Source organism: Rissa tridactyla, chromosome 8 (genome assembly GCF_028500815.1).
Source record: "Rissa tridactyla isolate bRisTri1 chromosome 8, bRisTri1.patW.cur.20221130, whole genome shotgun sequence".
Taxonomy (NCBI): domain Eukaryota; kingdom Metazoa; phylum Chordata; class Aves; order Charadriiformes; family Laridae; genus Rissa; species Rissa tridactyla.
Genome location: NC_071473.1, coordinates 42,553,110 through 42,565,442, shown reverse-complemented (window position 1 = coordinate 42,565,442; position 12,333 = coordinate 42,553,110). Strand labels below are relative to the sequence as shown.

The 12,333-nt window shown below is 41.1% G+C and overlaps 1 protein-coding gene across 1 annotated transcript in view; it reads left to right on the top strand.

Annotated features, from left to right (window-relative positions):
* Nucleotides 1-12,333, top strand: part of ST6GALNAC5 (ST6 N-acetylgalactosaminide alpha-2,6-sialyltransferase 5) — a 72,711-nt gene that overhangs the window by 46,130 nt on the left and 14,248 nt on the right. Inside the window, exon 3 of the mRNA XM_054213153.1 lies at nucleotides 11,857-12,266. Within this exon, the coding sequence (XP_054069128.1) occupies nucleotides 11,857-12,266 (410 nt within the window). The remainder of the gene's footprint in view (nucleotides 1-11,856; nucleotides 12,267-12,333) is intronic.

Here is a 12,333-nt window from a genome sequence, read left to right as displayed (position 1 = left end):
ATAAACTATTTTAATAACTTATTTTTTTAATTAAATGCAAATGTAGCATCCATTGCAGTCTGTAAAAGCAAACAAAACCCCTAGCGCATTTAGCATGTTAAAAAGAAGATTTTTTTTTTTGCTGTGTTCACAGTGTTATACAATAATTAAAAAGGAAACCAGCTAAGCCTTCAGAACCTGTCCCCTTCTATAGAATGTAATTAATTTCTGTTTAATTATAATAGTAGGGCTGTAGTGTGATTATTATTTTTGAGGGGTAGAAATCCTGCACCGTTGCTGTTTTTTGTGTTTTGGGAAGGAGAACACATGAAGGGAAAGATTTGAACAACACTCCAGCTCTAATTAAAGACTGACACGTCAGTGGAGTTTGGCTGCTCGCTTCTTCAACTGTGGATTTCCAGGTCGGGGGCTCCTCCCGGCCGTGCTGCGCTCCCAGGAGCAGCAGTTCCTGCTGGGAGGATGTGATGCCTTCTCCTCGGATGCGCAAATCTGGGAAGGAGGCGGGCCTGACACAGTGCAGGCCCTGCCACGCTCAAGGTGAAATTCCCACTTCGTTCATGCTGGTTTTTAGGGTGGCAGGGTGCCAGCTGTCCAGCTGTCCTCAAGGGCTCTCCCTTGAGAGCGGCATGGACACTCGTGGCCTCACTGTGCCTGCGACCGGGCAGGCTGAGTCAGGATTATGCTCTCGTGCCACCTCCTGGCAGATTGTCACCGTGTTTGCCTCTCCGCGCTCTCTCTGTCCCTTCTGCCCTGCCCTGTCCTCTGCAGATGTATTTGTCACAGCGTGCCAGCCCTGTGAGACCAGCGCGAAAGCCAGCGGGGCTGCGGGTGGCCTTGTGTGGGCAGGGGGGGATCGGAGAGGAGGGCGCAGGTACAGGGACGCTGCGCAGAGCCCTGCTGGGGATGCTGCGGGGGTCAGATGTCCCCCCTGCAGCAGTAAGGTGGACACGACTGCTGGGCCCTGAGGATGTGCCAAGCCTGTGAAACGTCAGGCAGCTCCCGAGAACCGCCTAATACGTGTGGGCATGAGGGCAGCAGAAAGGCTGGTGCCACCTCGCCCTGCCAGCGAGGCCATGGGGTTTGGGCAGCTGGACACAGAGTCTCCTGGCCCATTCTGCTGCAGGGTGGAGCCGCCCCTGAGGGCAACCCAAGGGCCGTGCAGTAAAGATAGGATAAACCACCCGGTCACATTTTTGTTCAGTGGAGTGAAGCAGTTACACCTGATGAGTAGCTGGTCTTCCTCTTTTTAATTCTTTGCTGAAAGATTCCAACACAAAAAACTGTCAACACTTCACTGTTTCTCCCCTACAAGAAGAAAATACCCTGCCATCTCTCCTGAGAGTTGAAATTGTGGCTCTAGAGAGGCCTAGGTTTGTTAGAAATGCTGTTTAGTTGGGTAGGCATTATTTGAGACGGTAAAGCTGGAAAGATGACCTACATGCCCAGCGCAGAAAAACTACTTTAGAATATGCCTATTGCTCTGAAGAAACTGTTTGACAGAAGTTCATTCACATGAAACAAGAATCCTGGGCTGCAGCCAGGCGTGGTACAGAGACCTGGAAAGCAAGTGCTGGTTACAGAATTTAAAATTTCCTGCTGACAGGTATCAGTTCGATGTCAAGGCATTCAGTAACAGTGATTTGAAACAATGAAAGATTAAGAGATACTTTGAAAGACCTCTGCAGCTTAGCACTTCTTGATCATGCTGCCCTTTTCTCCTTTTCATTCTTCCATGACCACCACCACCATCACCCATCTTATCATAGCATTTTGGGGTGAATTTTATATATATTCAGTGTCACTAAAGAAAGCAGTGCCATCCACCTACCTATCTCCCCCCTGCTCCCCCTTTGTTTTACTTCTCTTTGCCTCCTGTTCCCATTGTGAAATGGATCTAAGGATTGATCCAGTGAAATATACTCCCTCCCCACAGCAGGAAGAAATGAGTATGAATTGTTTAATGTCACTACCAGGTAAAATGCACTTCAAATGATACACACATCACATCCAAGGAGTACAATTTAAGACTAGTAATGTAAAATAAAAAGCAGATAAAGTGTATAAAGCACCCACAAATCCCCTGGGACTCTGGTACTCTGCATTTCACCTCTTTGCAGGAAGGCTTCATCTCTGCTGCTGCTCACTAAAAGATGATTTCTTTTTTCCTGATTTCTGTGTTATCTGTTCTTAAACCTACCTCTTGCATCCTCTCTGTGGCACACCCTTCTACACTTTAAATTCCTTGCCCAAATGCATTGGGTAACTGTGGATTTAAGTTATATCATTTCCTCAGTTACAGATAAGCTACATCCTTAAGCAAGGAATATTACTGAAGAGTGTTAGCCAAGTGCCTGGGAATCATACTTCACTCAAATCAGTTGACAGTAAAACACAAATAAAAGCATTTGTGTGCCACAGCCACAAGAGATGGCACAGTTATACATGTCTGTGAAATACATAGATATGGAAATAGACTTAACTCTACTTCTAGCAAGGTCAACCCCGCTCTCTCCCTGTAATTAGCTGACTTGCTATCAGCTCTTTCCTGGCTCAGTTTCTCAAGGGCTCCTTCTTCTCATTTGCCTTGCAGCTCAGGGTACCTTCCTCTGAGAGACAGCCTTTTTCTCTAATTCCTCCAGAGATTCCAGTTAGCCTTATCCTTTTCACCTGAACTTATTTACCCCTTACTTATTCAGGATATAGTTTCGATGTTCTGATATAAATTGAAGAGCGTCTCTTTGGAGAAGCAGTGCCACCTCGGCAGACAGAGTGCCATCTCTTGTGCTTGATTGTCTCATTAACTCTTGGTGGTAACTGCATTTCAGTGCTAAATGTTTCCATCCACCGAGTGTTTAATTTCATATTAACCTGCACATGGACAAATAGACTCGATACAAACATCCTGATTGGATAAATACATTTTTTTGTCCTGATCAGGACTGTGATAATAGTAAACAATTGGAGACGTGTTTGGAATGCTTGAGACCCTTTAAAAAAAAAGACCCAAAGAGCTGACCCCTGAATTCAAAGGATTATTTTTCAAATTTAGTTGTAGTCCAAAACCAGATAAAATTATATGGATACATAATTGCAGATACAGATTTTTAAACATCTGTCTTCAAGATGTTTTCTTTTTATCTGGTTTTAGTCCAAAATTGAATGTACAAATATTGTAGCCCAAAACACACTCTCTTTTTCTTCTCTACATATGTGCATGGGAGAAATTCCCAGTGGCTTTCTGCATCTTGTAGCTATTGAATGAAATGGATGTTTTGACCAGTTTTGCTGACAGTACTGGTTTCCAGCATCTGTCTGTAGTGTCAATATGCCAGTGATTATGGAAGCTACCTTGGGATCCTGCTGCAGAGGTGCTACAACTTTGTGTATTTTTGCGCCTAGTATATCTTCAGAAAAAGATTTTAAATTCAGATGCAGTATCTCCTGGCAAAAGAAATTATTTTTAATCTGCTTTCATCCCCTAATTTCTGATGTGCTGTTAACTCAGAGGGACAGAAGTAAGAGCGTATAGAGCAGTCTGGGTTAATATAAAATAAACTGATGAAGATTACATGGAGCTAGCCACATGAAAATCAAAAGGCCTTAGAGAACACCATGAGGCTGAACATTTTTGACAGTTTTTGAAACAGAGACCTTTGAACCAAATTTTTGAACAAAGACCCTTCAAAGGAATGAGGAGCTGTATTTTTTATTTGTCTACTTTAGCAAGCTAAGGAAATACAAGACAAAATATATGTTAGGGAAAATTCTCTATGGGGCCCTTAAGTCTTTCTAATCATACATTTGATATTAAATTTCATCTGGCCTGTTCTAAGGATTCTATGTGCTGTGATGAAGTTGACATGTTAAAACTGAGTGCCATTGAGAAGGCTTCCTGTGTCCTTGCAGTTGCTATCACCTTAATGCCTTGTAGCGATATAATGCTCGTAGGAAGAGTTTAAATGCATTTGGATGAGCCAAATAGTGCCGCAGAAAGCAACAAGTGCTTGAATTTGAAAACTTAGGCACAGACTTTTAAGGATTAGTGATGCTTACCTGTGAAGCTGGGTCAGATTTAAAAAGTGACCCTGTAAAACTTGAAGCTCAAAAAAAAAAAATCTTGCACAGCCATGACAGGTGCAGAGAGAGCAACGTATTCCCATGAAGCATTTAAGCTGGAAAGAATTGCCAAAACATACCAAAGCAGACGAGAGAAGTCGATGTGAAAACTTTCTGAAGCAAAAATCCGGACTGTCCAATACCTTTTCTATAGACTGTTGACATAATTCTGGCTTTTCTGACACTTCAGTGGTAACAATTTGCATTGTTAAGACACAGGTTAAGACTTGTGGCTTTGTTGCATTTTAGTGCAAGTACTTTAGCTGCAGAACAAAAGTAAAGCAGTTTGATGTAATATGGATGTCTATTTGCACTCCTTTTAAGATAAACATTAGGCAATAACCATTTCTTTAGAGCCTGTATATTGTTCATATGATTCTCTCTCTTGTATAGCAGCTCATGTTCATCAACGTGATACATTCCTGCCTGATTTTCCAGTTCTGTCTTTCATCGAGGATATTCTTTTCTTTCTCTGATTGCTTTTTCTTCTTAGACCATTACTCTAGTTGATAGCTTCAGGTTATCATTGTATCCTATCTCCCTCTCCAATAAGCCTATGATTGATACTAATCTTCCTCATGGGACACATTTATAGGATGCAGGATGGAAACTACTCTCTAAATCTTAGCTTTATATGTGCTGACAATTTGCAAGGTTGCACCTTATATTCACTTCAGGTGGCTTAGGGGAAAACATCAGCACCTGGTAATCATGCTTCCAAATAAGAAGAGAAATGCATTCCATATACTAAAAGTTATCCTGTTGTTCAGTCTCCTGTGCTGCTTCTGCTTGTATTTTATGTAACTAGAAAGGGCTCGGTTTCTATAGGCGGTCAATGTCCTGTAACCAAACTCATGCCTTTTCTTTCCAGTGAGAGGAGCCATATTTTAATTAATCTAATGGAAGCTTTGACTAGCAGGCAGTCCCCTGAAAAGGAGTTAATGTGCCGGAAAACACTTCACACAAGCAGAAGACTCTTCATTGACTAATGTGCTTAACAGTACTTTTTCTAAGAAAATTATTCCAGTGAAAGCTTTATGGAGTGCCTTTGTTTTTCTATTTCTCTTTTCATAATTTTGAAATTGAAGTAGGTATGTCTAAGGACCTTTTAAAAATAGAATTGTTATATTTTTACTACAGATTTTGCAGATGCTCATCAGTATAGTACCGTGGAAAACAAAAATATTCCATTCCTTGGAGGAATAAAACCTAGGGCGCTGTGATCACTAGTGTGATGAATGCATTTGCTGAAGTTTGGCTGTTTCACTGTTTCTACTTATCAAATATCTGAAGGCAGAGCCCAGTTATATAATTAACTTCGAAGAATCAATGGGAAATGAAGACGCTAATGTTTCCACAACATTTGCATATTCAAGCTCCACAGCCCAAGAAACAAAGAGAAGTAATAAGAAATTCATTTGCTTTATCTTTTATCTTTTTAAACAGACATGCATTTATCTTTATGAGCAGACTTGCCAGGCCTTTTTTGAATTGCAAAGTTTTGCTGCAAATGCTTGTTATTTGGATTTGCATAAGGATTAACAATGTTGTCCAAGTGGTATCTCCTAACCCTTTCTGTTTACTTGTATGGTATCAGTCACTGGGATACAGTTTTCAAGGCAATCAGTGCTTCTAGTTCAGTGGATAATGCAGTTTGTTTTCATGGCAGATTCTCTAATGTTCCAAAAGTCTAGTTCAACAAAAATTATAAATATATTTGCTCAAGAGATTTTTTTTTTTTCCCCTTTCTTTAAGAGCTCTCTGTACCTGCTAGCATAAGGGTTACAGAATGAAAATTTATGAAACTTGAGGGAAAAATCTGAGCTGGCATGCATAGTGTAGAAAGTAAGCTCCACTCTCTACCTGAACATACATGTGAAAATGTTGCGGTCAAAGCAAAAGCATCTCTTGGATCAGAACTTGGCACCACAAAATCAAAACTCCCAGAGACTTGAGAAGGGTGTGTACCACAGCAAGTTGAAGTTGGTTGAACTCCAAAACTCTCTTCACGCTTTAGGTGTTTCAGTCTGGTTTTTTGGTCCAGCTTTTTATACACAGGCATGTTACCTAAAATATCCCAATATACATAGGAATAATTTTTACTGTTCAGAGAAAACTAATTTGAGAGCATCATTGTATAGTGTGTTAGGTAGATGGGACTTGAAATATACTAACGCAAACTCTTTGTGCTTGTATGTTTTTTCATTTTTAGTTCTTTTCATATTATTATTATGAAAGCACTGTTCCAACATCGATGTATTACAAAGCAAATATTATCAGGGAGCTTGCATTATTTTCACAGGATCATGTCTCCCAGAGTACTTGCATTGTGGAAGTCACTCCTGAAGTGCACAGAAGTGTACTTCACTAATGAGACAGTTTGAGCCCCACAGCTTGCTGCGTTGACTTAAAGAACAGAAGTTGCAACGCAAATGTGAAGCTTTAGGGTTTCTATTCTACTTTAAGGTGATTGTTGGGAATTTCTCAAAGAAAAGCAGATTTGGCCTTAAAATCATCAGTCCTCCAGCAAAAGTATTAAGGAAGGAGGCATACTGATAGAAACAGTATATATAGCTTGCTCATGAGGGACAGATGTAATGGCAAGAGAAGCTTTATACCTGGAGCAGTGCTGAGTGACAGGGCCCCACAAAAGTAGGGGCAGCCGTGTGTGATGCCAGCAATGGGCTAGGGATGCCCTTCGGAGCTCCTGGAGATGCTGGGGTGCCCGCTGTGACAGGGGAATTGTCCTCGAGGCCTCTGGGAGAGGAGAACTGGGAAGGAGCAGCCAGCCTAATGGAGCTGGTCCCAAGCCACCAGCTTGTGAGAAACCCCAAAGCTGCTCGAGGCTACAAAAAAGTAAAAAGTTAGAACTAAAGCTGCCAGGACAAAATATGCTATTACTGGCAATGCATTAATTACTCAGTGTTGCTGCTGGTGGCTGATGACCCAGCAATCAAGAACAAGCCATAAGTAATAAATCACATTGAACACGGGGTGAACGCAGGGTTCATTAATATGACGCATGAGATGCTGATTAAGTTCTGTGCACAAGGCAAGGAACATAAAAAGCGAACACTGAGGTAACACACAGTGAGTGTCACGAGCTAGCTGTTGTGCTTCTGCCAGGCACAATGGGCACTAGGCAGGGGAGACATGAAACTCCTACCAATGACATTATCTGCTTTATGACAAAAAGAGAAAGCTAGACTTGTCTGGAATAAGCTCACTTTCTCCTGAACCAGTAAGACTGTCTCTTGTAGTTTTTATGTGTGCTTTTTTAACCATTAATATAGCCCTATACGGCATTAATTCAGCTGACAATGGAAACAGTTTTGCTTTCCTGTGCATCAGTCTTCTTATTTCTGCCACTGCTTTTACTTCAGTGGTCAGTTTGGGAGCTCTTGCAGAGGAGGTTGTTAGTTCAGTAATACAGTTCAGGTAGTTAATATAGAGTGAAGAAGCCCTATAGCTTTTCATTCCAGATGAGACAGAAGACAAGCATGCTGGCGCTGGCTAACAAAATGCTCTAGAGGTGTTGCAGTGGAAGAGAAAAACATAGCTGTCAAGTACCTTATTGATATTTTGCACTTTCAGTCTCAAATGCTTAGTTAAAGGTCATTCATCCAAAAGGAATTTGGATATTCTGTAACCTTTCTCGGTCTCTCTTGCTCTCTCCCAATACACTTTGAAGGAATCTGTAATATTTCCAGATGTATCTACGAGGAATGCTGGTGTTGATGAACTGACAGGCGGTCTTTTTCTGATGAACACAGCAATGGGCTGTTCTTTGCCACAAAAGATCTTTTTTTTTTTGGTTGGCCAAGTCATTATTGCCAAGATAAAATACTTTTATTTTTTATTTATAGAAGAAAAACCTTTATACTACTGATAATGGAGTGATCTGAACCCAGGGGTCTTGAAAGTAGGTCATTAAGTACTCAGTATAGGAAAAAACGTGTTTTCCAGCATTCCTGATTTTACTGGAGGGAATTATGTTGTTTTCTAATCTTGGCTTTAAAATAAAAAGACTTTTATAAGCCAAAAAAATGGATCATTTGATTTCATCACAAAGAAAATAATTGTATCTAAGAGTAACATATTTTGAATGAGGAATAACACTTTTCCATTGATTTTTTTTTTTTGAGCAATAAAGTGTCTGAAAATAACATCTTTCTATCATTGGACAACATAGATTTTAAAGTCAATAATAGAGCAGATTGCTTCAAATTGGAAAACGCAGAAACAACTGCGGCATTGTTTTTTGTTTCTGTTTGTTGGTTGCTATTAAACAAATCAGAAGTATATGATATAGCACCAGTACTTACTGGGCTAGGACCTACATAAGTGAACATTGCCAGGAGCCAGTCTGGCCTATGATACTTGCAGCAGTGCAAGGTTGCGCTCGTTTGTTATAACCTCTTTTGTTTGTAACCTCTTTTCTCTCTCTCCCCGTATGTATTTTTAAATGACTGGAACTGAGAGGTGGTTTGGGCAATTTGTTTGGCTGATACTTGGCTCGTTCGCTGTCTGTAAGTGCCCTGAGTATTGGTATGACCGACTTGGGTTGTGGAAGTAGCCACGTGCCCTGCCGTGTTGTGCCAAGGTGCTGTACATGTAGTTCAGGTACACATGAAATTGTGGCTGCTTATTGACAGTGGGTACCACTAAATGACGGTGTCTTTTACATGCATGATATGTTACATTTCCAGGTAATAAAAATACAGGTGCCATAAAACTCACCCACCTCTGACCCTGTCCCTTTTCTGGGCATTTTGAAGCAAGGTTCATGAAGTAAAGGTTGCATCACCTACCTAAAATATAACTCGTATGTCACGGGTTTGCTTTTTCTTGGTTTGCCTTTTCTTTTTTTTTAACAAATATCACTGTAATAATTACCGTAACAGAGAGCTTTCTGCGGAGTTAATGTTCTTCTGGCTTAATGGCCCCTGGTTATTCTCAGGCCATCAACTTTTCCCAGCTGGTCATCAATCCCAAAGAACTGCCTTGTGCCTCCATTATTATTGCTTAAGTAGATGACATTTCTGGTGCAACCACTGCCTCCCAATGAGATGATATTACAGCCGATAGCTTTTTTCCCCCCTTGCTTTCAATACTGTCAAAGTATTATAAACAGCTGGTACGAGAATGTTGTGGCTGTTGGCTGTGAATTCCTCTGACAATTTTCAGGTGCGAGTTTTGTAGATTTCGACTGAAAGGATCTGAGTGAGGTGAGTGAAAATGACTTGCCTGGAGCAGCTACACGGGCTCAGCCCCCATGCATCATTCAAGAAGTAGCTGGGCAATACCCAAATGTTTCAGTCTGAAGACTTTTTCCCAGAAGGAACAGTTTTCAAACAAGATGTGGGACAGATGTTTTGGGGGGATGTTAATGTTTATCATCTAGCAAATGCTGACATCCTCTCCCTCACCCCCCACCCCCCCCCCCGCCCCCGCCAAGTTTCCACAGCTCCACTGACGGTCACCCTTGTTTCCTAACAATTGATGGATTCTCTGGCAGACTTCGAAAAGAAACAAGGAAGTTGTAGCTCAATAGGCCAGAAACCAGCAGAGATTATTTAGGTGAAAATGTCTTGCTATGTGGATATTCAAACCCATGTGAGTTAACATTGGTGCTGACTACATTTCCTTTAACCTCATTAGCACTTCATCTTGCTTTCCCAAGCATGATGGTGGAGCAGCTAGTTCACCTTAGAGCCTTTTGCTAGGTAATTCATCAAAGTGGCAGATGAAAGCTTAAAGGAAAATGCATGTAAATACTGCATTAGGAACCTTGGCTCACAAAGGCGTGAACAATTCTACCCATATCATTAGCTCTGGGTTAAAATCCATATAGGTGAAAGAAAAGGGACTTTGTTGTTTGGGGAAGATGGAGATACAAAGCTTACTGGTTGTATCATTACGCAAATTTTATAGTTTAGTTATTTTGTCTTTAATTAAAAAGCACGTCATAATTCATTAGCTATTCCCACAGAAAAAAAAGCTCAGACTGAAAAAAAAAGGACATAGAAAAAAAGACTCACTCACTACCTTCAAAATTAAAAGCAAGTTACTTAAGTCAATTACCCCTCCTTCAAGTGGTAGAGGCCAAAAGATTTCCAAACAGGGGCCTGAGATAGCAAGGTTATGCTATCTCAAACATAGGTAATGTCTTCCTTTCAGCTTTAGAGTTTTAAGCTGGGCCTCACAGTACGCTGATTTAGTCATTTGATTCCTATACACATGTGGTTGATACTAAGTGTAATTATACGTCATCATAACTTCTCCTCATTGCTAGTAAACGCACCAAATTTACACCCGGAGACACGCTAGCTATGTTTGTCGTGGCACAAACAGCAAGCTGCCGTGGAGAGACACAGGGTTTGATCTCGAGGTGCCAAGGCCCTTGTTGTCAAAGATGGGTTCAGAGCCAATGAATACCATCAGTGTACTACAGGATCAGGCCAGTGCCACAGCGCAGGAGATGACTGCCCTCAGCATGCGGTGTGTCTGATTTGGAGCCTCTGGAATTAAACAAGCCTGTTACTCACCAGGAAGGTACAGGAATGCCATTCTTTATGGCTAATGATGAAAATAAAATTCTGATAGACAACCTTAGGGATCAGTAGATCAAAATAATCATGAACCAAAAGGGCCTTCCACGGAGCTTCAGACCAGTGAGTAACCAGTTCAGTTTGTTTGCCTTTTTTTGCAAAGAAATGCTAAGATACACACTCTGTATGTTCTGTAATCTGATGTTACTGGTCTTAAGTATTTTGCAAGATATTGGTTCATGGAGGGCCACCAAGGCACACCTTCAAACAGTCTTTACTGCAAAGTTTATGGTATTCTGGTTAGAAATTAGCACTTTGGGGATACCATTAGCCTTTTGCCCCTTTTTAGTTCTCGTGCAGAGCAACAGATACATACTGCGTTTACTGATACTTGTATTGGTGGCTTACTTCGGTAATATGATTTATAATGCATTTTCATTTTCATGAAAGCTTGTTTTACTCTCCTGATTCCATTACGTCAGACACTCACTGAACGGGCCCCTGCTGTCCCATTTTACTGGGTAACTTTTAAACATGACCTGGCAAGCTAGAAAAAGCTCAGTGCACCAACTCACTGTCATGTAAAATACACGCAGACATTAATGAGCAGCTCTGACTGCTGAACCACAAAGGAGGTACAAGAGCATTGCAGTGGTTATGGCACCAACTTGGACATGGCGTGGAAGGATTGGTCCAAGGTGTAAATCTCTTCCCTTACCAAAATGTCCTGACCCCAAGGTTGAAAAGATATTCACACCTGTGCTTACACGGACTTACAATTGATTACTTCCTGGGAAAAAAAAAAAAAAAGGAAGAGGAAGCATAAAAAATACTCCAATTATAGCTCATTTATGGCAAGTGGAAGAAGTACAGTCCTCTGCAGCTGGGAACAGTATAGAAGCTGTTGTGATTACCGTATATGATGCAGCAGTGGAAAGGAGGATTTAAACAGTGGACTTGAGGCCACAGAGGAACCTTAAGGGCTATAGAGCTATACCTCATTTTCCCCATCTACAAAACGTACAGGTAATGTGTCCCCAGTTATTTGGGAAGACTGCTGAGAGAGATTTACGTAAAGTCCTCTTGAGAGTTTTGCTGTAAAATATGCCATGTACATGTAAAATATAGTTATCATGTAGTGAATGGGAAGATGTTTACAGCTAATTTTGAAGTATGTGTGTCTTTGCAGCCTTTAAAAATGCACTGCAACAGTTGTGCGTTGGTAACCAGCTCTGGACACCTTCTGGGAAGTAAACAAGGTGACAGAATCGACGAGACAGAGTGCGTAATACGAATGAATGATGCACCCACTCGAGGTTATGGAAAAGATGTTGGAAACAAAACGAGCCTTCGAGTCATTGCACACTCCAGTATTCAGAGGATTTTGCGAAATCGCAATGAACTCTTAAATATGAGCCATGGTGCTGTGTTTATCTTCTGGGGTCCTAGCAGCTACATGAGGAGAGATGGTAAAGGCTTGGTGTATAATAACCTGCAGCTGATGAATCAGATACTGCCTCAATTAAAAGCATATATGATTTCTCGCCACAAGATGCTTCAATTTGACGACCTTTTTAAACGGGAAACTGGGAAAGACAGGTGAGAACTTATGTGGATGCATTTGGGGGATGTCATACAGTAGTAAAATAACGTAGTTTATATATAC